At 49.0% G+C, this 21,496-nt stretch overlaps 5 protein-coding genes across 5 annotated transcripts; 3 read left to right on the forward strand and 2 right to left on the reverse strand.

Moving 5' to 3' along the window:
- The first annotated feature begins 1 nt into the window (after position 1).
- htk (AT-rich interaction domain hat-trick) lies at positions 2-15,565 on the forward strand. Its single transcript, XM_017173393.3, has 6 exons — positions 2-553; positions 613-1,218; positions 1,283-2,627; positions 9,466-14,850; positions 14,916-15,152; positions 15,218-15,565. Exons 1-6 carry the CDS (start codon positions 548-550, stop codon positions 15,409-15,411), a joined length of 7,773 nt encoding a protein of 2,590 aa, XP_017028882.1. The 5' UTR covers positions 2-547; the 3' UTR covers positions 15,412-15,565.
- Positions 2,700-4,888, reverse strand: shop (sulfite oxidase). The gene is made up of 2 exons (XM_017173396.3): positions 3,655-4,888; positions 2,700-3,593 (listed from the first exon to the last, which is right to left on the reverse strand). Exons 1-2 carry the CDS (start codon positions 4,565-4,567, stop codon positions 2,785-2,787), a joined length of 1,722 nt encoding a protein of 573 aa, XP_017028885.1. The 5' UTR covers positions 4,568-4,888; the 3' UTR covers positions 2,700-2,784.
- A 284-nt stretch (positions 15,566-15,849) lies between the features above and the next one.
- LOC108079154 (L-xylulose reductase) lies at positions 15,850-17,082 on the reverse strand. Its single transcript, XM_017173402.3, has 2 exons — positions 16,693-17,082; positions 15,850-16,319 (listed from the first exon to the last, which is right to left on the reverse strand). Exons 1-2 carry the CDS (start codon positions 16,998-17,000, stop codon positions 15,899-15,901), a joined length of 729 nt encoding a protein of 242 aa, XP_017028891.1. The 5' UTR covers positions 17,001-17,082; the 3' UTR covers positions 15,850-15,898.
- A 1,253-nt stretch (positions 17,083-18,335) lies between these two features.
- Positions 18,336-20,410, forward strand: Usp39 (ubiquitin specific protease 39). The gene is made up of 4 exons (XM_017173574.3): positions 18,336-18,643; positions 18,717-18,767; positions 18,836-19,988; positions 20,055-20,410. Exons 1-4 carry the CDS (start codon positions 18,622-18,624, stop codon positions 20,308-20,310), a joined length of 1,482 nt encoding a protein of 493 aa, XP_017029063.1. The 5' UTR covers positions 18,336-18,621; the 3' UTR covers positions 20,311-20,410.
- A 148-nt stretch (positions 20,411-20,558) lies between these two features.
- Positions 20,559-21,441, forward strand: LOC108079279 (uncharacterized). The gene is made up of 3 exons (XM_017173575.3): positions 20,559-20,744; positions 20,809-21,233; positions 21,303-21,441. Exons 1-2 carry the CDS (start codon positions 20,589-20,591, stop codon positions 21,193-21,195), a joined length of 543 nt encoding a protein of 180 aa, XP_017029064.1. The 5' UTR covers positions 20,559-20,588; the 3' UTR covers positions 21,196-21,233; positions 21,303-21,441.
- The last annotated feature ends 55 nt before the right edge of the window (positions 21,442-21,496 follow it).

Raw genomic sequence — 21,496 nt, forward strand, 5'->3', positions numbered from 1 at the left:
AGTGTGGCCAGCTATATTTCGGGCTACTATCGCAATAGTCCAAACAATCGACGTCATCGATAGCGCTGCCATCGATAGCGCTGCCATCGATGATTTGACAGCTCTAGCGAAAATTTCATGCGCCAAAAACGTAAACTAAAGAAGATTTCGTCGAATTATCACCTATAAGTGCTACCAACTGGCTAACTTGCCCTTCTCAGTGCATAATTAAGATCCGGGCAGCGGGACAAATTGAAAGCTGCCCGCAAAGTGAATTCCGCGAGAACAGATCGCTTGGTGCGCCGTTCCACTCTTAGGGGGCGGGTGGCCCACGAAGCGAGAGAGAGAGAGCAGAGGCAGCTTCAATAGTACAGCCGATGCTGCGCGGCAGCGGAGCAAGAAGAAGAGCGGCAACGCTGCACGGCTGATAAACAACAAAAGGAAGGAACGCGAATTCAATTAAATCTCGGTTAAGAAACCGGAGAATTCAACTAAAAAGCGCAGTGCAGAAGACATGCTCAGGCGAAGAGCTTAGAACAGTGGCAATAACACAACAGATTCGCTAAAGATGCAGGTAAACCAAAACAAATCATGACATGGTGAAATAAAACTAATTCTAATTTCTTTCCCCAGCAAATGGACGATCCCCCATCGCTGCCCGTGGGCACGGAGGTCAGTGCCAAGTATAAGGGCGCCTTCTGCGAGGCCAAGGTCAGCAAGGTGGTGCGCAACATCAAGGTAAAGGTTGCCTACAAGCAGGGCCTGGGCTCTGGCATTGTTTCCGACGACGCCATCAAGGCACCCACCGGCCAATTACGCGTGGGGGCCGTCGTAGAGGTGCGTCATCCGGATCGCAAGGAGATCGTGGAGGCCACCATAACCAAGATTCAGGATTGTTCTCAATATACGGTTGTCTTCGATGACGGCGACATTACAACGTTGAGGAGAACGGCTCTGTGCCTCAAGAGCGGGCGGCATTTTAACGAGAGCGAGACACTGGACCAGCTGCCGCTGACGCATCCGGAACACTTTGGCAATCCCGTGGTGGGCGGACGCCGGGGACGTAGGCGCGGCCAGCTGAACGAGGATAGTTCCGATGACGATGATGAAAGTGATGCCAAGGAGGTGGTGAACGAGAAGGAGGAGAATATTGGCAAGGTGGTGTGCGTGGAGACCGAGTCGAAGAAGAAGGACAAGGAGAAATGGTTCCCAGCTCTCGTTGTGGCGCCCACAGCACAGGTGAGGGGAATTGCTTGAATATTTTCAGACAGAATGTAGTGATTGATTCCTTTTTCCTATCCAGGCTACTGTCCGCATCCGCGTCAAGGACGAGTACCTGGTGCGCTCGTTCAAGGACGGCCGCTACTACACGGTGCCCAAGAAGGAGGCCACCGAGTTCACTCGCGAAGTGGCTAGCAAACAGGATGTGCCTGCTGTGCAGGCGGCCCTCGAGTTCCTCGACAGCAGTATCCTGCCGCCCCACTGGGACCGCGACTCGCTCTTTGGCCTGTCGAATCTCTCCAGCGACGACGAGGGCGAGATCGATTCGGACTCATCCGATGACGAGCCGCACGAGGAGAAGGATCGTTTTGTGGCGCAGCTATACAAGTACATGGATGACAGGGGCACGCCGCTCAACAAGGTGCCATCCATCCAAAGCCGGGATGTGGATCTCTACCGCCTATTTCGGGCGGTACAAAAACGCGGCGGCTACAACCGCGTGACCTCCCAGAATCAGTGGAAGCTCATTGCCGTTCGCCTGGGCTTCACGCCCTGCACGGTGAGTGTCATGAACCTGGTGAAGCAGGCCTACAAGAAGTTCCTGCAGCCGTATGGTGACTTCCATCGCAAGCTTGGCTGCTCCATGCTGATGACCTCCCGGAACTCCAATCGCAGCAAAGGAAGAAGTCTGGTGCGAGCCAATTCGGTGGCGTCGCCCAAGCCGACGGAGACAACGAAAACGGAGACCATCAGCAAGTTGGCCCAGCCAAACCAAACAAATGTGGTGGTGGCTTCTACTTCAACGGCAGCCTCATCAAGCTCGGCAGCAGCTGCATCGGCGGCATCTACCCCTGTGAGAGCTGCATCCACCGCTTCCCAATCAGCGGTGGAGGTAGAGTCGGAGGACACCAGCGAGTCCAGTGTTGTGGTCGACTTGCCCCCAGCCAAGAAGCATAGAAAGGGTTCTTCGGCAGCCAGCAGCAATCAGCAGGGCAAGGTTAAGACTTTGGTGGAGAAGTACGAGGAGAAATCGACTGCGGCACAGGCTGGAGGAGGCGGAGGCGGGGGAGCAGCTGCTACAGCAGGTACAAGCGGATCAACTGCAGTCCCAGCAACACCAGTTACCACGGGAATAGCATCCACCTCCTCCTCCACCACCACCACCAATCCATCGGCTTCTTCAACGTTTGCCCCAGCCACACCTGGAAGTGCCGGTGCCATCTCAGCCTCTGGAGCATTCAGCAAGGACACCGAATCGGACCTGCCGCTGGCCAAGATTAAGGCAGCTGCAGCAGCAGCGGCGGCGGCAGCAACCAGAAACAACAGCATGGAGAAGGAAACGAACATCAGCTCCGGCAGTAGCGCCTCTGCCTCCAGCAAGGCCAACTCAGCGGAGATGCAGAGCAGTAGGGATGCCTCGCCTTCGGGTAAGTGAAGGGGAATTGGAATTTAATTAGTTCGGTAACTAGGAAGCCCCCAAAATGTTGGTTAGGAGTCTCTTAAGGGATCAATTTCTTTGTCTTTTATTTCTTAACAATTAGAAGAATCCTCAACTGGAAGTCTTGGCCAGAGCTAGAGCTAAATCTAGGCAATCTTAACCCTAACCTTGTGATAGGCATTGGCCAGCACGCCACGTAGATTCCAGATGTGCTCAAACTTCTCCGGCTGGACATTGTACGCCGAATCAACGGCCTTGGCCCAGATTTCCACATCACTACCGCTGGATTCAGAGATGGGCAGGCGAGCTGTCCACAAGGACCAGCCATAGTGTCGTCCATCGGGACTATCCTCCTGCTCCAATTCAGCTACATGCCAGCTCTTACCCTCATCGCTGGTCAGATCCACACGTACTATCTTCCTGCCACCGCCGCTCCACGCGTATCCCCTGACTGTGATGTGACCATCGTCGTCATCCGGCTTCACCCTGGCTCCCGGCTGTGGCGTACAAATAGCCGAGGTGACTGGCATCGCCTGGATGGCATCCGACTTGCTAAAGTCCACGGTGTCCCAGTCTGTGCTTGGACTGAAGCCTTTGTAGTCGTTTTGCTGCCAGTGCGAGTCCGACTCCTTATCCGCTACCACGATCCTCGTCAGCCACTTGACATTGCGTGCTCCCACTGTCCCAGGCACTATTACCCGTATGGGATAGCCATGATCCCGGCTTAGGGTTTCGCCATTCATTTCGTAGGCTAGGATTACATCCCCGCGGGGATCCAGGGCCTTGGACAGGGGTATGGATGCTCCATAGGGATGGGAAGTAGGATCCAGATCGGCGCCCTCGAAGATGACATGCTTGGACTCATCCGGCTGGACACCCTGCTCTCGCAGGACATCGCAGAGACGAGCTCCTGACCACTTGGCATTGCCCACGGCTCCGGCGCCCCACGAGAGACCTGGAAAAGGGATGGTAATTCAAAGGATTAGGTGGTTAAAATTCACACTAGACCCACTCACCCTTCACCGCCTTGACCTTGGTCATCTCGGATCTTCTATTGCCACCGCACATGATGGCCGCCGTTACCGAGTGCTTGGGCAAGGCCTTGATCTCCTCCAGATTCAGTGTCAGCGGGTCCTTCTTCTTCGATGAACCACTCTCGATTTCCAGCTCGTACTCCTCCGCACTTATCACTGGCACCGGCAGGTGGTTACGGACGTAGAAGAGCTCGTTGGGCGTGAGGAACTGCTCGGCTAGGAGTCCAATCGGTGGCTCTGCGTTAAAGGGTCGCTTGGAGGCGGGCTTCAGCAAAGCATGGCGCTGCGGTTCGTGGGCCCAAGGCGAGCCCAGCTCGTCCTCGGCAGCACTGGCTCCAGGCTTCAAATCCACACCCTCCAAGTTGCCGATGCGGAAACCCTCGAGCAGCTCCAGCACCTCCAGGGTGTTGTGCTGCTGATAGATGGCCCAGAAGGGGTCAATGGCACTGCCGGCGGCCATTAGGATCTTATCGCCGCCGGGATGATTGTCGGCAAAGTCTGTGACATCATAGACGCCCAGGCCATAGGTGATCCAAATGCCCGTTTTGGCGGAGTTGTGCTGCTCCACCTGGTCGGTCTTGTAGTTGGGTAAATCCGCCCTCGGGGTGATGTGCCACAGGCGAGCCCGAGCCTCTTGCTCATCATCGCTCGGAACCACCTGTGCCTCAGCCAGCAGGGGTTTGTGCCCGTCGCTTAGCCAGTGGTAGCCCAAGGCCAGGCCTCCTGCCCAGTAGGCGGCATACAGCAATCTCTCGGTTCTGCTGCCCGGTGAGCTCCATTTGTGACTTTGCTGCTTCCGCTGGTCATTGCCTGTGCTGGAGATGGTGGCCAGAAAGCGTCTGTGTGGCCGGTGGTGCAGAACCAATCCTCTCAAGCTGCGCCACAGCAACCGCATGGTTATGTAACAGCCAAAAACCAAGCGAAATCTGAAGTCTCCAAGCTGCCGCTGCCGCTGCTGTGCCTCTTCTGCGTATGCTTCGCGGTGCCGGCAGAGATTGTTGGGGCGCGAGTCCGGATTTCGTGGCTTTCTATTGATATAAATGCTGTTTGCTTAGTGGCGACATTGGCCCCGGCACCCTCTGGCCCCCCAGTGAGTTCAGCGTTGGTTTAATTGATAAGCAATCTCGCCGAAAGCGCTAATTCTCGGCTGTTTTTTATGCTTTCCTTTTACTCCTCTTCCTTTCACGCGAGTCACACCTGTTTTGCCGATAGATGCGAGCTATCGATGACTCCCGATATACATGTGTACATGTATGCGTAAATGCTGCGTGTGAGAGTCATCGGCAAAAGTAAATTACCAAAAATGAAAGTTAATCAAGGAATTAAAGTTAATGTTGTAGCGCACAAGTGGGTTTGATATATGTATATATATATAGGAGGTCGATGTATATTGAGCCGCTGCCAAAACAAACACTTGTTGCTTTGTATATGTGTGTGTTTTTATTGTGATAAGGGAAAATGTACTACGGCATCTGCCCTCTCGCTCTTATTCATTCTTCACTTTTGTTTATTTGTACAAATAAGTAAACAAATACAAAAATAGCGGCCAAACATGTTTTACTTGACCATATATAGTGACTTTGTCATTTATTTAAGTTCTTTTGCATTATTATTTATATGATTTAAAAATCGAAAAGGTAACTAATTGCCTCTCTTTTTAAATGTAGGAGAGAGCTTTTGTGGAAGAGGTTTTCAGTCAGACGAAGATGAGAGTGTATATGTTGTATACCCTTCCAACTGTTTCTATGTCAGTAATGTGATAAAATATAATATATAACATATACAGTGAATCACAAAAGTATTCGTTGCAAAGGAGGTCTTGAGGAAAATTTTCACTAGCTAAAAGCTTCAAAATGTGAAGAAATGGATTACTATCCCAAAGATGTACAGCTGTGTTCACGGAAATAGCAGTGCCCAACGACCTGCACGTTTAAGATCGGAAAATCCTGTTACAAACACTATTTTCATAAATTTTTTTTTCATAAAAGCTTAGTATATTTAATTAGTAACAATACCACAATCATTTAATTTAGGTAACATAACCCCTTTAGAAGATATAGGTAATAACAACAAAAAAGGTCTATATTATGCCGATCATTGAAATAGCAGTGAAAAACTAAAATTCTTCATAAATTTAAAAATATCGTTTAAGAAACCTATTTCTTCTTAAATTCTAATTGACTATGATCTAATATTTTGTTAAATAGCCTTTAGAAGCTATCATAGCCTCATACCTGGGTGGCAAGGAGTCCACCAAGTCTTAGCAACGCTTGAGGGGATTATGGTCTCATTCCTCCTGCAAAAATCGCCAAAACTGCGGCTTAGAAGTCGGAAACTTCTTTAATACGTAGCCCTTGATGTCTTCCATAAGTTTTCGATCGGAATTATATCCGGGGACTGTGCAGGCCATGGCATTGCATCCACCTTTTCTTTCAGAACCCACTCCTTGGCCACCTTGCTGGTATGATTAGGGTCACTGTCCTGCAGAAATGTCCAAATTAATGGCATATTTTCATCAGGATACGGCTGCAAGACAGTTTTCAATATTTCGACATAAACATAATGGTCTTTGATCCCACCGATCATATATACGGGACCTACAACGTTGTATGAAAAGTATACCCATACCATGATTTTTAGGCCACCGTGTTTTACTGTCTTCAGCGTATGGTTTGGGGGGTACTATCTATTTGGAGGTCTTGTCTTGTCCTATTCCACCAAATAAAACCAGTTTGGAGTCATTTGTCCAAAGGATATTACGCCATTTGAATACTGGCAGTTCAAGTGGCTATTGGCGAACTCGGATCTTGCCTTGATATGCCTTTAACCAAGCAGTGACATTTTCCATGGACTTCGCGAATCTAAAATTTATTCAATAAGTCCCCGGCGAATGGTCCCAAGACTGATTCCCATGCCAATTCCCGCTCATATATCCCCAGAGGATGCAAAAGGACGAGCTTTGCTGAAGCGAAGTACGCGTCGAGCCTGTATAATTGTGGTTTTGCGAATCGTACCTCGGTTTTTTTGGATTCGGTTCATATTTTATGACTTATAAACTATTTTAAAATAACAATTTGAAAGATTTAGAGACTCTTTACATGTTTTGCCCTTCTTTCTAGGCTAAATTATCCGATATCTTTCTCTCATGGAGCAGTGAGGTCCTGCGCCCACTAAAATAATTTTTTTTGCGTTGTAAAGGTGTATTATAGTATAAACTATAATAACGACCGTAATTAAACTCATTTTTTACAAAATTAAAAGAAATTTCGGCACTTTTTGCGAAATAAAATTAAATACTGCTATTTCAGTGATCGGCCAAAACGAGCTGCATATGTGAAAAAATATCAATAAAACATTAAAATAGAGCAAATCTAACGGAATTTTTTCTCGATTCTTATCTTTATGTTCCATTTTACAAAAACAATGTGCAATAGATCAGCTTGCAAAAAGGAATATGTACAAAAAAACGTTTTGAAGTTGTTCCTCTGTCGCACTGCTATTTCAGTGAACACAGCTGTATATTTTGTTTAGTATATGACAAAAAAAAACTTAGAGAAAACCTTTTCAATAACAATCTACAGACAAATATATAAAACTAAATCGATTTTTATGCTCACAAAAGTATTCGTTTCTGAGATTTTTTTAATATTTTTTTTCCTTTTTTCATGGGTTAGTGCAATTTTTTTCAGTATTCTGGTTGGGAATACATTTTAAAATTTAATTCATGGAAAAACACAATATTTAAGCGTCATTGTGGGTCGTAATCAATTACAAAATGGCGAATAGTACGGAGTCAAAACATTTTCCAGAAGAAAATTACTTTACACCTACACAATGAGGGTTGATCCTTTAAATATATTTCTGGTATGTTTGATAATAGTCCTCTTACCATAATAAGCGTGGTTTTTCTACTGAAATCAAAAAATTTCCTGGAAAATAAGCCGCGTTTTGGCCGAATATAGTAATTGAAAATCAGAGAAGATAGAACAATTCTTTAAAAAAATCAGGAAAGGCATACATTTATAGGCTGCAAAAATTAACACCGCCATGACCACATTCTAAGGAACAAATGTATCCACTTAAACTATTGGAACAGTTCCTAGAAGCCATGGTGAGGATGGTAGAAGCCCTAAAATAAAATCCTTGTTTTCACCTATCAATATGCCGAAGCTATTTTCTTAGATATAGCGTTTTTGAACCAAATTTTGGAGTATTCAGGGCAAGTAATATTAAGTAAAAAAGGTTTTCAATGTTTAGGGATCGGATTGAGAAGGGATAGTTTGCCGCAAGCCCGGAAAAGCCCTCAAGTTAAAAAATTATACAGCAACAGTAAAGCACGTCAGAGTTTCTGTTCTAGTTTAGGGTGTCTGTCTGCCCCAGGAGTTGGAAATATGTTTTTTTTTAGACAGGATAATAATTGCTGATATATATTTAAACGTATTAAGGTGTATTTCACTCTCTAGTGGCACCCTAATGTGTCCAGAACCCGACAAGTTCAATTTCCACCAGTACAATAGCGCCGAACAAACGACTTTTAAAGTCAAGATGTGGGTGTTGTACTATTGAAACCAGACTAAAACTCCTTCACAGAGCCCCCAGACGTTAGCCCTACTGAAAATCTATGACACCATCTTAAGCTAAAATTCCAGGAACAGCGCATTTCTGCCTAAAAAGGAACTTAATGATATAATGCGGAAGAAATGGTCAAATATATCCTGAAAGAGGTGCCCAAAATGGGTAGAGCCAGTGCAAGGACGATTATAAGCTATTAAATAAAACAAAGGATTGCATATAATATATAACACAATAAAAAAATAATAAATATTTAATGGCGAAACAAAAAAACGAATACTTTTGTGACATGAAATTTTGTAGTTCAAATGAATTTCTTAGAAAAAAACAGCAATGAAGCTAGTTTTTTAACAAATTTCTGTTGTTTCCCTATTGTTTAATATCTGAGTAACATAAAATAAAAACTAAAGTGATCAATTTGATACTTAATCATTAAAAAAATAACATAATTATTCGTCGGGAACCTTGCAACGAATACTTTTGTGACTCACTGTATAATATATTTTAAAACTTGTTCAAATTTCTAAATTTCGATTAAAAAGAAGCTCTCGAAAATTCCCTTTTATTACCATATACACTTGCAGGGTATTATAATTTCAGTTCGCAGCTATTAATGCAGCGAAGGAGTCGTTTCCGACCCTATAAATCATATATATTCATGATCATTTACAGCCGAGTCGACCTAGCCATGTCGGGAAGAAAAAAAATTTTACCCGTTTTTTCAAAATTTTATAGGGGGTTACATCGTTAAAATTTTCAAAAATTAACCAAAAAATTTTGATTTCTGAAAATGTTCAATTCTTATGCAGTTTTATTAAACTATTAAAAACTAACACAGCACAGTCTTCCGAATCAAAATTAATGCCGTTTTGACCGAGTTATAATATTATTAAGTTTTACTTTTCCCCAAAAATATTCATAATGGATGAATATTATTAGCCATTTGTTTTTTTTTATTTTATTAACATTTTTAAAAATTTTTAAAAATATATATATATTCTCAGGGGATTAGAATCTAGAATTAGTTGGGAATTCTATTCAAGAAAAGCCAAATAAAGCCTTAGTTACTTCTAAAGGAGACCAACCGTCTTCCTCAGTATCTTTTACAATTTTTTTTTACCTATATCCCAAGTTAAAAATTTAAAAAAATGCTCAGAAAGAAGGTGGGCACTGATCATCTGCTCATTATACTGATCATCTTTTCTCCTTCGCTTTGCACAGTCTCTGGTGGACCGCCTTCAGTTGCGGCTAGCAGCTCCTCAATCGCTCCAGCTGCCAGCGCCCAGCCGTCGTCAACCAAGAAGGAAAAGCACCAGCGTGCCAAGCAGGCCGACAAGGATAAGGATAAGGAAAAGGACAGCAACAAGGACAACAACAAGGATAAAGACAAGGACAAGGACAAGGAGGAGAAACAGCCGGGAGGTAGCGGTAAGCGCAAGAAGGAGAAGATTAGCGTGGAGAAGATCGACACGGGCGACTTTGTGGTCGGGATCGGGGACAAGCTGAAGGTGAACTACCATGAGAAGAAGTCACCCAGCTCGCATGGCAGCACCTACGAGGCCAAGGTCATCGAGATCAGTGTCCAGCGCGGCGTGCCGATGTATCTGGTCCACTACACCGGTTGGAATAATCGCTACGACGAGTGGGTGCCTCGCGAGCGGATTGCCGAGAATCTGACCAAGGGATCCAAGCAGAAGACCCGCACCATAAGCACGAGCAGTGCGAACAGTGGCAGCGGCGGCGGCGGCGGAGGAGGAGGAGGTGGTGGTGGTGTTGGCTCCCTCTCTGTGCAGGGCTCCCTGCCGCCAGGAGTCGCGGAGAAGCAGCAACAGCAGCAGCCGTCCGCCAAGGAGGGTGGTTCAAAAATTCCACCCTCGGCGGGATTTTCTCCAGGCTCGGGAGCTTCCCCCTTGCCCGGTTCCCTGGGCGGGGCCAGCTCCACACCCTCGCTTCTCTCCTCCACTGCGGTGAAGACACCAACATCTGCTGGCGCTAAGCGTGGACGCGGGCGTAGTGACTCAATGCCGCCGCGTTCCACGACGCCCTCATCGGTGGTGGTCTCTGCCGGTGGGCGCACCAAATCCCCAGCTGCCTCACAGGGAATGAAAAAGCGGCCGACGCGCATCTTGCCGGGAACCACCACATCCCGTCGCACCTCGGACGCCTCGATGGCCACCGAATCGGACTCCGACTCCGATGAGCCAGTGCGTCGTCCCAAGAGGCAGCAGTTGGCAAAGGATAAAACGCAGGCGGGTAAGCAGCAGCAGCAAAGCAAGGGCCGTGTGGCCAGCAGTGCCTCCTCGACGGCCCCACCTAGGGAAGATCCCAGCGAGGATTCCGAGGAGGAAGACGAAGAGGAGGAGCACCCTCCCAAGCAGCAGCAGCAGTCGGTCTCCGCGCGTGGAGGCTCCCGTGCTGGCGGCAATCGAGCCATGAGCAGTGGCGCAGCCTCCGCCAAGGGACGCGACTACGATCTCAGCGAGATTCGATCGGAACTGAAGGGTTTCCAGCCGCAGCTCCTCACGAATAGCCAGCCCAACGAGGACCGCAAGAAGGAGGCAGCCATTAAGACCGAATCATTGTCCTCTGGCGAGCCATCCACCCTGCTCCAGGATGTTGTGAAGAAGGAGCCCGGCAAGCTGGAGTCCTTGGCCAAGAGTCGCAGCTCCACGGAAATGTCTTCGGAAACGGAATCCTATGCGGATGAGGATTCCCAGTCATCCGACTATCGTAAGCAGCCCAAAGGAGCTGCCGGAAAGCGGGAGCCCACCACATCCTCGAAACTGCAGCAGGATCAGTCCATGCCCAAGCGTGAGGCTGTCAAGGAGGAGCCACAGCTGAAAGTGGAGCCCAAGGCGGAGCCCAAAACCGAGGAGGACACGAAGAGCAAGCCACCCTTCCTCTCGGGAGCGGACATTAAGCCCACCACCCTGATAGCACCAGCTAGATTTGGCAACAGCTCCGCAGCTGGCGGAAGTGGCTCGGCCACGCCCAAATACACCTCAGTGATTGTGGAGAAGCTGCTGACATTCGGTGGCAAGAAGTCAGGAGGAGGAGGAGCAGCCGGCACAGCGGAGCAGCAGCAGCAGCATTTGCCGGTGAAGAAGGCGGCGGCGACGACCTTAACAGCGGGCGGCAGCCAGGAATCAAAGAAGTTTGCCGAACCTGTGGCCAGCCTGAAGGTGGAACTGCCGGCGGCCTGTTCGCCCTCGTCCTCCTCCTCCTCGTCCAGTTCGTTTTGCTCGAGCGGATCGGGCAGCGGTAGTTCCAGCTCGGCGACACGGTCGCTGCCAGATATGAGCAAGCTGGAGATTAGCAGTGGGACGGGAGGGGGAGTGGGAGCGGGAGCTACCTCAGCAGTTAACCCAGCCAGCAGCTCCTCGGGCACGGGTACGAGCTCCAGCTCTGGCACATCTGTCAAGGAGAGCAAGTACAGCAGCAGCAGTGGCGCAGCAGGAGCAGCAGCAGCAGCAGGAGGATCGGGTCTTACCATGCGCAAGCTTCTATCCTCGGATGTCTATGAGTTCAAGGACACGGAACCGTTTGAGTTTGAAAAGCGTATCTCGCCTATGACCTCGGTGGGAGCAAGTGCAACTGGAACATCAGGACCGGGAGCAGGAGCAGGAACGGGAACAGGAGCACCCGGAGCAGTAGCTGCCTCGGTAATCACCGCTGTATTGCCGCCAGCAGCAGTAGCAGGAACAGGTGTCTCCGGAACGGGGTCAACCACAGCTATGGCCGCATCCACTGGCGGAGTTCCTGTAGTGGTTAGTTCGGTGGCCAGGAAGCAGGCCCTCAAGGCCAGCGCCATGCAGCATAGCCTAGAAGTACACCAGCTCCATCAGCCCTCTGCCGCCGCCTCCTCCTCCTCCGCCGCCTCCTCCTCCACTGGCAGCTCCTCCACCGCTGGTTATAGCTCAATTTCCAGCGGATTATCAACAGCCGCCAAGCCAAAGAAGAGAGGTTCCCCGCTAAAGGAAGCTGGTTTGGGTCTCGAAAAGGGCAAGAATCCCAAGCTGGACAGGGATCAAGTTCAACAGGTGGAAACCAAGCCGCAGCAGCAGCTGACACCACCCAGCATAAAGGTGCCTTCATCAGGAGCGGGAGCACAACTAACGCCGTCTGCGGCTGTAACCAATCCAGTCAAGATGCACACGCCACCGGGAGCGGGAGTAGCTGCTGGAGGAGCAAATACAACCGTCATTCCCGCCCAGCTGACGCCCCATCATGCCACGCCCTTCGATGCCCTGAGAAAGTCGCCCAGCTTCAATCTGAACATCACCGCTTTGAACGAAGAGCTGGCCCAGACGGTCCAGGAAACCACTCGCGCTCTGACGGACGCACTGCAGCCACCGCCAACGACGCCGGTGGCCTTGGCAGTGCCCACACCAGGGATTCCAATGATAGCACCCTCCGCCTCAGCCTCCACTTTGAGCTGTCCTGGGACACCGCCAACGGGAAGCAGTTCCTCCGCCGCCTCGGTGTCAGCCTCTCCCAAGCTAAGCACTCCACCGCAGGCACCCAAGCAGCCTGCCACCAGCCACATCGTGGGTAGTCCCTTCATCGAGACCCGCAACGTGTTCGAGCTGAGCACCTCCAATGAGGGCAGTGGCTATAGCTCCGGCGAGTCCAAGGACAACAAGCTGGAGAAGCTGGAGAATGTTAAGATTCTGCTGGCTGGAGCAGCAGGACCCTTTGACCTGGACGCTGGCAGCTATGAGCAGAAGACCAGCTCCATAGCGGACAAGGTCCTGAAGGCGATCAGTCAGAAGAAGGAGGAGGTGGAGAACAGCAAAGGCAAGCCATCGGCGGTGGAAGTCACCACCAAGGCTTCGCCGCCTGAGGATATTCCGCCGCCCAAGCTAGAGCCGAGCAGCAGCAGCAGCAGCCACCAAGCCATCAAGCTGGACACTCTGAAGCTGCTAAGCGAGCCCCTCAAGATCCAGACGGGTCCGCTTCTCGGCGAGCTCTATCGTCCCGGACCGGCCACCAGTAGTCCGGAGACCAAGTCCATACTGGAATCCTCGCTGCCGGCCAAAAATAGCGAGCTAAGCGAGACTATCCAGAAACTGGAGTGTGCCATCCAGCAGAGAAAGACCCCTGTGGGTGGAGCTCACTCACTGGCCAGCTCCAATGCTGGAACCCCGCCCACCGCCCACACGCCCAACTCCACGGCCACCGCGGGACCAGGTTTCTCTGATGACGAATCCATTGATAGCACCGATTCCGAGCAACGGCTGGTAATTGAGGATGTGATAGCGGAAGAGCATACCACCACTACCACGACGGGGGAGCAGAAGAGTCCGGGATCGGGTCAGGAGGAGGGCCAGACTACGGCCACCATTGTGACAGCGATGACTTCTGCGGAGACGGAGGCCACCAGCAGCAGGAGCAATGCCACGCCGCCGGTCTCTGCACCCGTAAAGCTGGAACTTGGTGGTAAAGCCCTGCCCGGTATTCAAGCTCCCATTCCCCTGAAACTCACCGAAGGTGGCGGCAGCTCTTTTGCTGGCAAGCTTACGGCGGTGGTGACCCAACCTCCACCGCTGGCCAAGCTTCAGCCCACGGAGGAGGCAACTAAGACAAGTCTGAGTTCATTTGGTATTCCCATTGTGGTGCCCGAGATTCCTGCCTCCGTGGTGGTGGCCACTCCGGCTTTGATGGTGGCCTCCGGTCCAGATGGTGCTTCTGGGGTGATGCGTCCCAGTCCTGGATCTACTTCAAATTCACCCGCAGCCGGGACACCCGTCTTGATCTCACCCAAGGCTTTTCAGGCGGCACCTAAAGTGGGCGAGGCGTCGGGCGGCAGTAGCGGTGGACTGCTCTTGAAAACCTATACGGGCGTGGGAGGCAGTGGAGTGGTGACCACCACCGTGGTGGCACCTGTTGTGCCCTCAAACTTTGCCCAGCAGCAGGGACAGCAGCAGCAGCATGTTAGCAGTGTGCTCCAGGCTGCTTCTGAGATGCCCGGTGGTTACATTATTGACCCAGAGACTGGAGGAGGAGGTGGCGGAGAAGTACCCAGCAGCTCACCCGTGGTGGCCCGTCCTTTTGTGATGCATGCTGTGGGCAAGGAGATGTTCAATGTGGCGGCACCGGCTAGCTCCCCCTTGATCAGTGACCCCCACAATGATCAGTCCATCAATTTGCTTTGCGAAGAGACAATACCAGGCAGTCCGGCTCCCAATTACGGTGGCAAGGAGGAGCAATCAATGCCTGCCGCAGCGTTAACCCTTGTCCCAGGGGTCACTCCCTTGCCATCCGAGACGCCGCCAGCTATAGGCACCACGCTCCAGCAGCCACAAACACAGCAAGTGCAACCGCAGTCATCTTTGGAGGCAGTGAACCCTTCGGCCACCAATAGTTCACCAGACTCGGCCAGCCAGGAGGATGAGAGTGGCGAGGAGACCATGCAGCAAAAAAAACCCGAGCTAGGACACGACTCCATGGAAGACTCGATGGGTCTAAGCAAGCGCAAGCGGACACGGAAACAGGTGCCCATGGGTGCCCAGGTAACGGCTGGCGTGGCCGCTCAGCTGCAGTCGCTGGGCAAGAGGCGACGCCAGGTGTCCGGGATGAGAAGCCAGAAGACAGCCACAACGGGCGGTGAGTAGTGGGGGGTTGAGGAGTAAAAAGGGAGGATGTATAAATTAATGAAATCTCGTCTTTAGGTGGCTCCGATACGGATGACAATTCGGACAATCTGGTGCCCATGGCGGGACAGCAACAGCAGCAGCAGCAGGTGCAGCAGCGGCAGAGTGCCCGCCATCAGCTAATGTTGCCCCAGGGCAGCAGCAGCACTCAGCTTCAACAGCAGCAGCAGCAACTGCAGCAACAATTGCAGCAATCAATCGTAAGCAACCAGTCCGGAGTGCGTCCCTGTCCCTACAATTTCCTCGTGGAGCTGGGTAAGTTATCCCATCTGAATCCTGAACCCTGAACCCTTAATCTTAACCCCCTTTTGTTTACCCAGATCCCGCTCTCAGCTCCGATGAGTGCATTACCATCCTGCGCAAGCAAATCCAGGACCTGCGCAAGGCTTACAACACCATCAAGGGTGAGCTGGTGGTCATCGATCGGCGTCGCAAGAAGCTGCGTCGCCGGGAGCGCGAGAAGAAGCAGCAGCAGATGCAGAGCCAGCAGCAGCAGAGCAAGCTGTGTGCCTAGAAGAGCTCTCCTTTCACCCACCCACTCACACACACCCAGGATAAGTGCAAATAAAGATGGCAAACACAGCAAAACAAAAAACAACCGAGCAAGCGGGAGCCCATATAATTGTACTATATCTTTTTACAAATTAATATATACATATATATATATATATATATATTTATTTTTTTTTGCTCCCCTTGCTTTATTAGTTCGTAAAAAGAGTGATTAAGTCGAAACTTAGGGTTCTATGAAAATACATTTAATAAAATGTATGCAGTGTCTAAGCAGCAATAAGCCAAGGGGTTTTATTTCAGTCTATTATCCCTTTTATCCCTATTATCCCTTTTGTTCCAAGTAGATTCCAAGTGCTTGGTTTATTGTATTTAATAATTTTCCCAATAATCATTATTACGGTCCCTGGGCAAAACCTTAAAATGAAATGTAAACTTGATATTTTTCTTGGCAAACAAAACTTGGTAATATATTTTCGAGTTTTCAGAGTTTAGGATACGGCATAGCCTCCCTCGAGCAGAATGTGATGGCCATTCACGAAGCTGGACTTGCTGCTCAGCAGATAGCCAGTGGCGTCCACGACCTCGTACACCTCGCAGAAACGATTCAGCGGAATGTGGGCCAACAGGGGACCACTCTTGGCCGGATCCGTCCAGTTGTCGCGACCCATTTTGGTCAGCACCACGGTGGGATTCACAGAGTTGACGCGAATCTTGCGGGGACCCAGTTCCAGGGCCAGTGACTTGGTCAGCGAATCGAGGGCCGCCTTGGTGGCACTGTAGGCAGTGTGGCCGCCAAAGGAACGACTAGAGGCTATCGAGGACACATTGACAATGGAAGAGCCATCCCGTAGACGGGGCAGCAGAGCCTGGGTTACATTAAACACGGCCTTTATGTTGACATTAAAGTGACTGCAAAAATATATTAATTATTAATTATTGTTAATTGTTTTTTTCTTAACCGGCTTCTCCTTCTTAAAGAAAACATTAATAATTATTATTTACGCTTTATGGGTTGGCAGGTGCCCCTCTTCTGGCCAACCAGGAGTACCCTTGCTACTCCCAGCTGTCCTTCTTTGAGGTCATTTGAATGATTTCTCCAATCTCTACCATAGTTTATAATCTGATTGTGGCCTTTTGTTATCAGAATTCATAAATTCATGAATATAAAAAGTGATCTTTAATGTGGCATATGATTACCTTAGAGAAACATTCTGTGCCACAAGGATTCCCCTTATTCCTCTATTTTTATATATTTTTTTTAATTTAAAATCCCGCAACTTACGTGTCAAAGTCCTGCTCGGTGAGCTCCTCGAACGGCTTGATAATGGCCACACCGGCATTGTTCACCAATCCATCCAGCAGGGGCACCTTGGCCAGGACCTCTCGCACCTTTTGCCACTCGCTGAGGTCCAACAGCAGCGGCTGAATGTACTTGGGATAGTAGGAAACCAGCTCCTTCAGCTGCTCCTCCTTCCTGACCACTGCAATGACGGTGGCTCCAGAGCTGGCCAGTTGCCTGACCAAAGCGTGGCCAATGCCGGCACCAGCACCGGTCACCAGGATTACCTTACCAGCCAGATCGCTCCACATTTTGCTGCTAAAAAATATATTAGTATATATATAGTGGCTCCGAGTTGATGGGGTTTGCGGTCAGAACTAAACTGGAAATTCAGTGTTTACTTCTTATCGAGGCATTAATCTCCAGGGGAGCTTTCTTCGGAGATGGTAGCACTGGAGAGAGGGAGAATCGGGAGCTTTGGCTCTCTCGGCTAGGGCGTTTAAGGTCGTTTCTTGATCGCAGCTCTCTTGGGGATGCAGGGAACCGGTATCAGGGGCGTAGAGCTCCCCCCTGAAGCTGATAAACATTGGACTATAAATATATTTAGATCCGGATTTGAGAGCCTCCCTCCTCTTCCCCATCCTCCTCTGAGCTGAACTGGATTTCTATCAATTAAGAAGTTTAATAAGGGCAATGGAAATATTTTAAAATGGAAAAGTCTACAGACAAGAATATATCGAAGAATATTTTCAATTTGGAAACAAAGGATCACTTGAATTAGCTATCAGTCTTAAGTGTCAGGCCCCTGGGGATACAACAGCTCCTTCAGTTGCTGCCGAGCAGTCGAACTGGGAAGTCGAATTTGTTTAGTACTTATTTTTATTTTCTTTATTTTTTTTCATTACTTTAATGTTTTGTTCTTATTTAATATCGTCACTAGTTCTAATACGTTCGTGTTTTTATATTTATTTTTATCTGAAATATTTTTTTTAATTGATTATTTTAATTTTTTTTATCATTTTGAAAAAAACAAAACGCGGGACTTTCATCTGGAGGACGCTATCTGTCATTAAATTGTTTAATAATATCTGCAATATATATTTTTAAATTTATTTTTCTTTTTATTTTATTTTTTTGTGTCACTTTTCTTATTTATTTAGATGACTTGTTAATACTTTTTTTTTGTATCAAACAGAAGTAATATAGCATGGACAGGAAAGTAACGTCCATATTTTGGCAGAAATATCTGCAATATATATATTTAATTTTGTAAATATTTTGAGAACATAAAACGCTTTGCGTCAAAAGAGATGTAGATGGTCACTCTCTCCCATTTAATACCCCTAGAGGGTATCAAAAGCTAGTAACGCAGTGAAGGAGTCATTTCCGACCCTATAAATCGTATATATTCTTGATCAGCATTAACAGCCGAGTCGACCTAGCCATGTCGGGAAGAAACAAAATTTTAGCCATTTTTTTCAAAATTTTATAAGGGGTTACATCGTTAAAATTTTAAAAAAATTACCAAAAATGTTGATTTTAGACATTTTCAAATTTTCTTATGCAGTTTTAATAAACTATTAAAAACTATCACAGCACAGCTTTCCGAATTGAAATTGATGTTTTTTTGGCAGTTATTAAATTTTTACGATTTTATTTTCCAAAATGTTACTATATTATTTTATCAAAAAATATTTAAATTAAATTAAGACGATTTATTAAACTATTAAAAACTAGCTTTCCGAATTGAAATTAATTTTAAAATATACATCAGTGTGACCGGGTACGTGAGAGGTTATTATACCACCTCTCCGGCAAGCTTTGGTTTTTCAAACAGAGAACCCAACGGGCACACTGCACCTTTTGCATCAATGTTTTGCCGACAACAAATTAAATTTTAAATGATTTACTGACTTAAGGCAACTACAAGAAATGGCGCAAACGCAACCCACAGGTAAGTACTGGCCCCGCTAATAGCCACTGCCGTTGGTGTGTTCCGGATCCCTAACTCCCGTCCCATTTAACAGCCAAGCGCGTAAAGCTGGAGCAAAAGCCGGCGCATCTGGTCGAGGAAGATGGTAAATATAAGTGGAAAATCCCAAGGAAATGGAGAAAACTAAGTTAATTGTGCTTACCCACCCAACAGAGACGCCCTCCGTGTTCAATCCCAAGTACCGGGTGTGCCCCTACCTGGACACCATCAACCGCAACATGCTGGACTTTGATTTCGAGAAGCTCTGCTCCATCTCGCTGACCCGGATCAATGTGTACGCGTGTCTGGTGTGCGGTAAGTACTTCCAGGGTCGCGGCACCAACACCCACGCGTACACGCACTCCGTGGGCGAGGCGCACCACGTGTTCCTCAACCTGCACACCCTCCGCTTCTACTGCCTGCCCGACAACTACGAGATCATCGATTCCTCGCTGGACGACATCAAGTACGTGCTGAATCCGACATTCCTGCGCCAGGAGATCGCCCAGCTGGACCAAGTGCAGCCGAAGCACTCGCGCACCGTGGACGGAGTGCTCTATCTACCGGGCATCGTCGGGCTGAACAACATCAAGGCGAACGACTACTGCAACGTGGTGCTGCACGCCCTCTCCCACGTGGGTCCCCTGCGAGATTACTTTCTGCGTGAGCAGAATTATGCTCACATCAAGCGACCACCGGGTGACTCCATGTTTACGCTTGTCCAGCGCTTCGGCGAGCTAATGCGTAAGATGTGGAATCCGCGCAACTTCAAGGCGCATGTCTCGCCCCACGAGATGCTCCAGGCGGTGGTGCTGTGGTCCAGCAAACGTTTCCAGATCACCGAGCAGGGCGATCCTATTGATTTCCTCTCCTGGTTCCTCAACACCCTCCACCGGGCCATGAAGGGCACCAAGCAACCGAACTCGTCCATTCTCTACAAGATCTTTTTGGGTGAAATGCAGATTTATACGCGGAAGATACCGCCTGTGGAGCTGGATGACACGGCCAAGGCGGAGCTGCTGGCCACCGAGGAGTACAAGGAGCAGGTGGAGCATACTAATTTCATATATCTCACCTGCGATCTGCCACCGCCGCCGCTGTTCATAGACGAGTTCCGCGAGAACATCATTCCGCAGGTGAATCTCTACCAGCTGCTGGGCAAGTTCAATGGCAGCGCCGAGAAGGAGTACAAGACGTACAAGGATAACTTTATGAAGCGCTTCGAGATCACCCGCCTGCCGCAGTTCATCATTTTGTACATCAAGCGGTTCACCAAAAACACCTTCTTCCTGGAGAAGAATCCCACGATTGTTAACTTTCCCATCAAGTGAGATTTTTTGTTTGTTTTTTAATTCCTAATATCCCCAACTAATGGGAATCTCTCTTGTTGCAGGAACGTGGACTTTGGCGACATTCTGGGCATGCGAAAGCGGGACGGTAACGTCAAGGACACCAAATACAATCTGGTGGCCAACATTGTGCACGATGGTGACCCCAAGAAGGGCACCTATCGCGCCCACATACTGCACAAGGCCAACGGCCAGTGGTACGAAATGCAGGACCTGCATGTCACCGAAATTCTGCCCCAAATGATCACGCTCACCGAGTCCTACATACAGATTTACGAGCGCTGTGCGGACACTTCCTGATCCCTGGGATATTTTACTTACCTTAAGCTGTGTGTGTATAATTTATAATATGGCTCCAACCAGCATACAAAATACATAAGTAGGCAGGAAGTAAAGTGAACGTTTACAGGAGATTTTAATGGGTTTAGCGATGGGTTTCACTAGGACCCCGCAGCCTCAGCTGCAGCTGAAGCTTCTAAGAAGCGCATGCGCCACAAATTGGGGCCACAAACATGGGACAAAAAAATCGATGACCAGCGAAAGCCAGTTGCCAGCACGCAGGGAAGGCATTAGGAAGCATGTCGGAGCAGCCGGAGATTAGCCACACCTACGAGACCGAGTGCCAGCGGGCAGAGCTCCTGGGCCTGCAGCCACCAGACAGAGCCGACTTTGAGCGGAAGCGCCAGGCCAGGCTGGAGCACGAGCTGGCCGAACAGGAGGCCGCCGAGGCGGTGGTAAGCAATGCCTCTCTGTAAACCGAAATATTCTCCTCCACAACTGAGTATCCTCCCATCTTAGCTGCTGGAACAGCAGGATGAAACGCTGGGCGGCGTGGGCGGTAAGCTGGGCGAGCTCAACAGCATCCTGTCCAGCACACAACAGAAGCTGAATCGCTTCAAGCAGACAGCCTGCGGCAGTCTGACAAATATATTTTCAAGAGCCAGTTCCGGGTCAGTGGATTTAACGGCGGGTGGAACTGCCGCAGGTCCCACCCAGGAGGAGCGTCCGCCTGTGTTGGCCGCCAAGCCACCGCCAACGGCGGCCGAGGTAAGTGCCGCAAAGGCGGCCAAACAAAAGCGCATGGACTCGCAGCTGGACAAGCTGGATTCCCTCATCAATCAGGCGGACAATGCCCAGATCGCCATGAGCGAGCAGACCCAGCAGATGCGACGCCTGGCCAAGTAGAAGGGAAAGAATGGGTTTTAAAGCGAATTCAAAGCCAGGTATTTGTTTTTTTTTATTTTATTCGTTTCTCACTCTCATTTATTGTTATCTTTTCCCGCCTCTCGCAGCCAATCCTGGCCAGCCTTCTGTCCTCGGAACACATGAGTTTCGCTTAAAAACTAAACACACAAGTTGAGAGTTACACCCAAAGCGCGTCTTCAATCACATTTGTCGAGGGTGCAGGACGGCTGTCCTCCCTCACACTCATCCCGTTGACTTTATCTAATATATAGTTATTATATATATACATATATATGTGCAG

This window comes from Drosophila kikkawai, chromosome X, assembly GCF_030179895.1.
Source record: "Drosophila kikkawai strain 14028-0561.14 chromosome X, DkikHiC1v2, whole genome shotgun sequence".
Lineage (NCBI taxonomy): Eukaryota > Metazoa > Arthropoda > Insecta > Diptera > Drosophilidae > Drosophila > Drosophila kikkawai.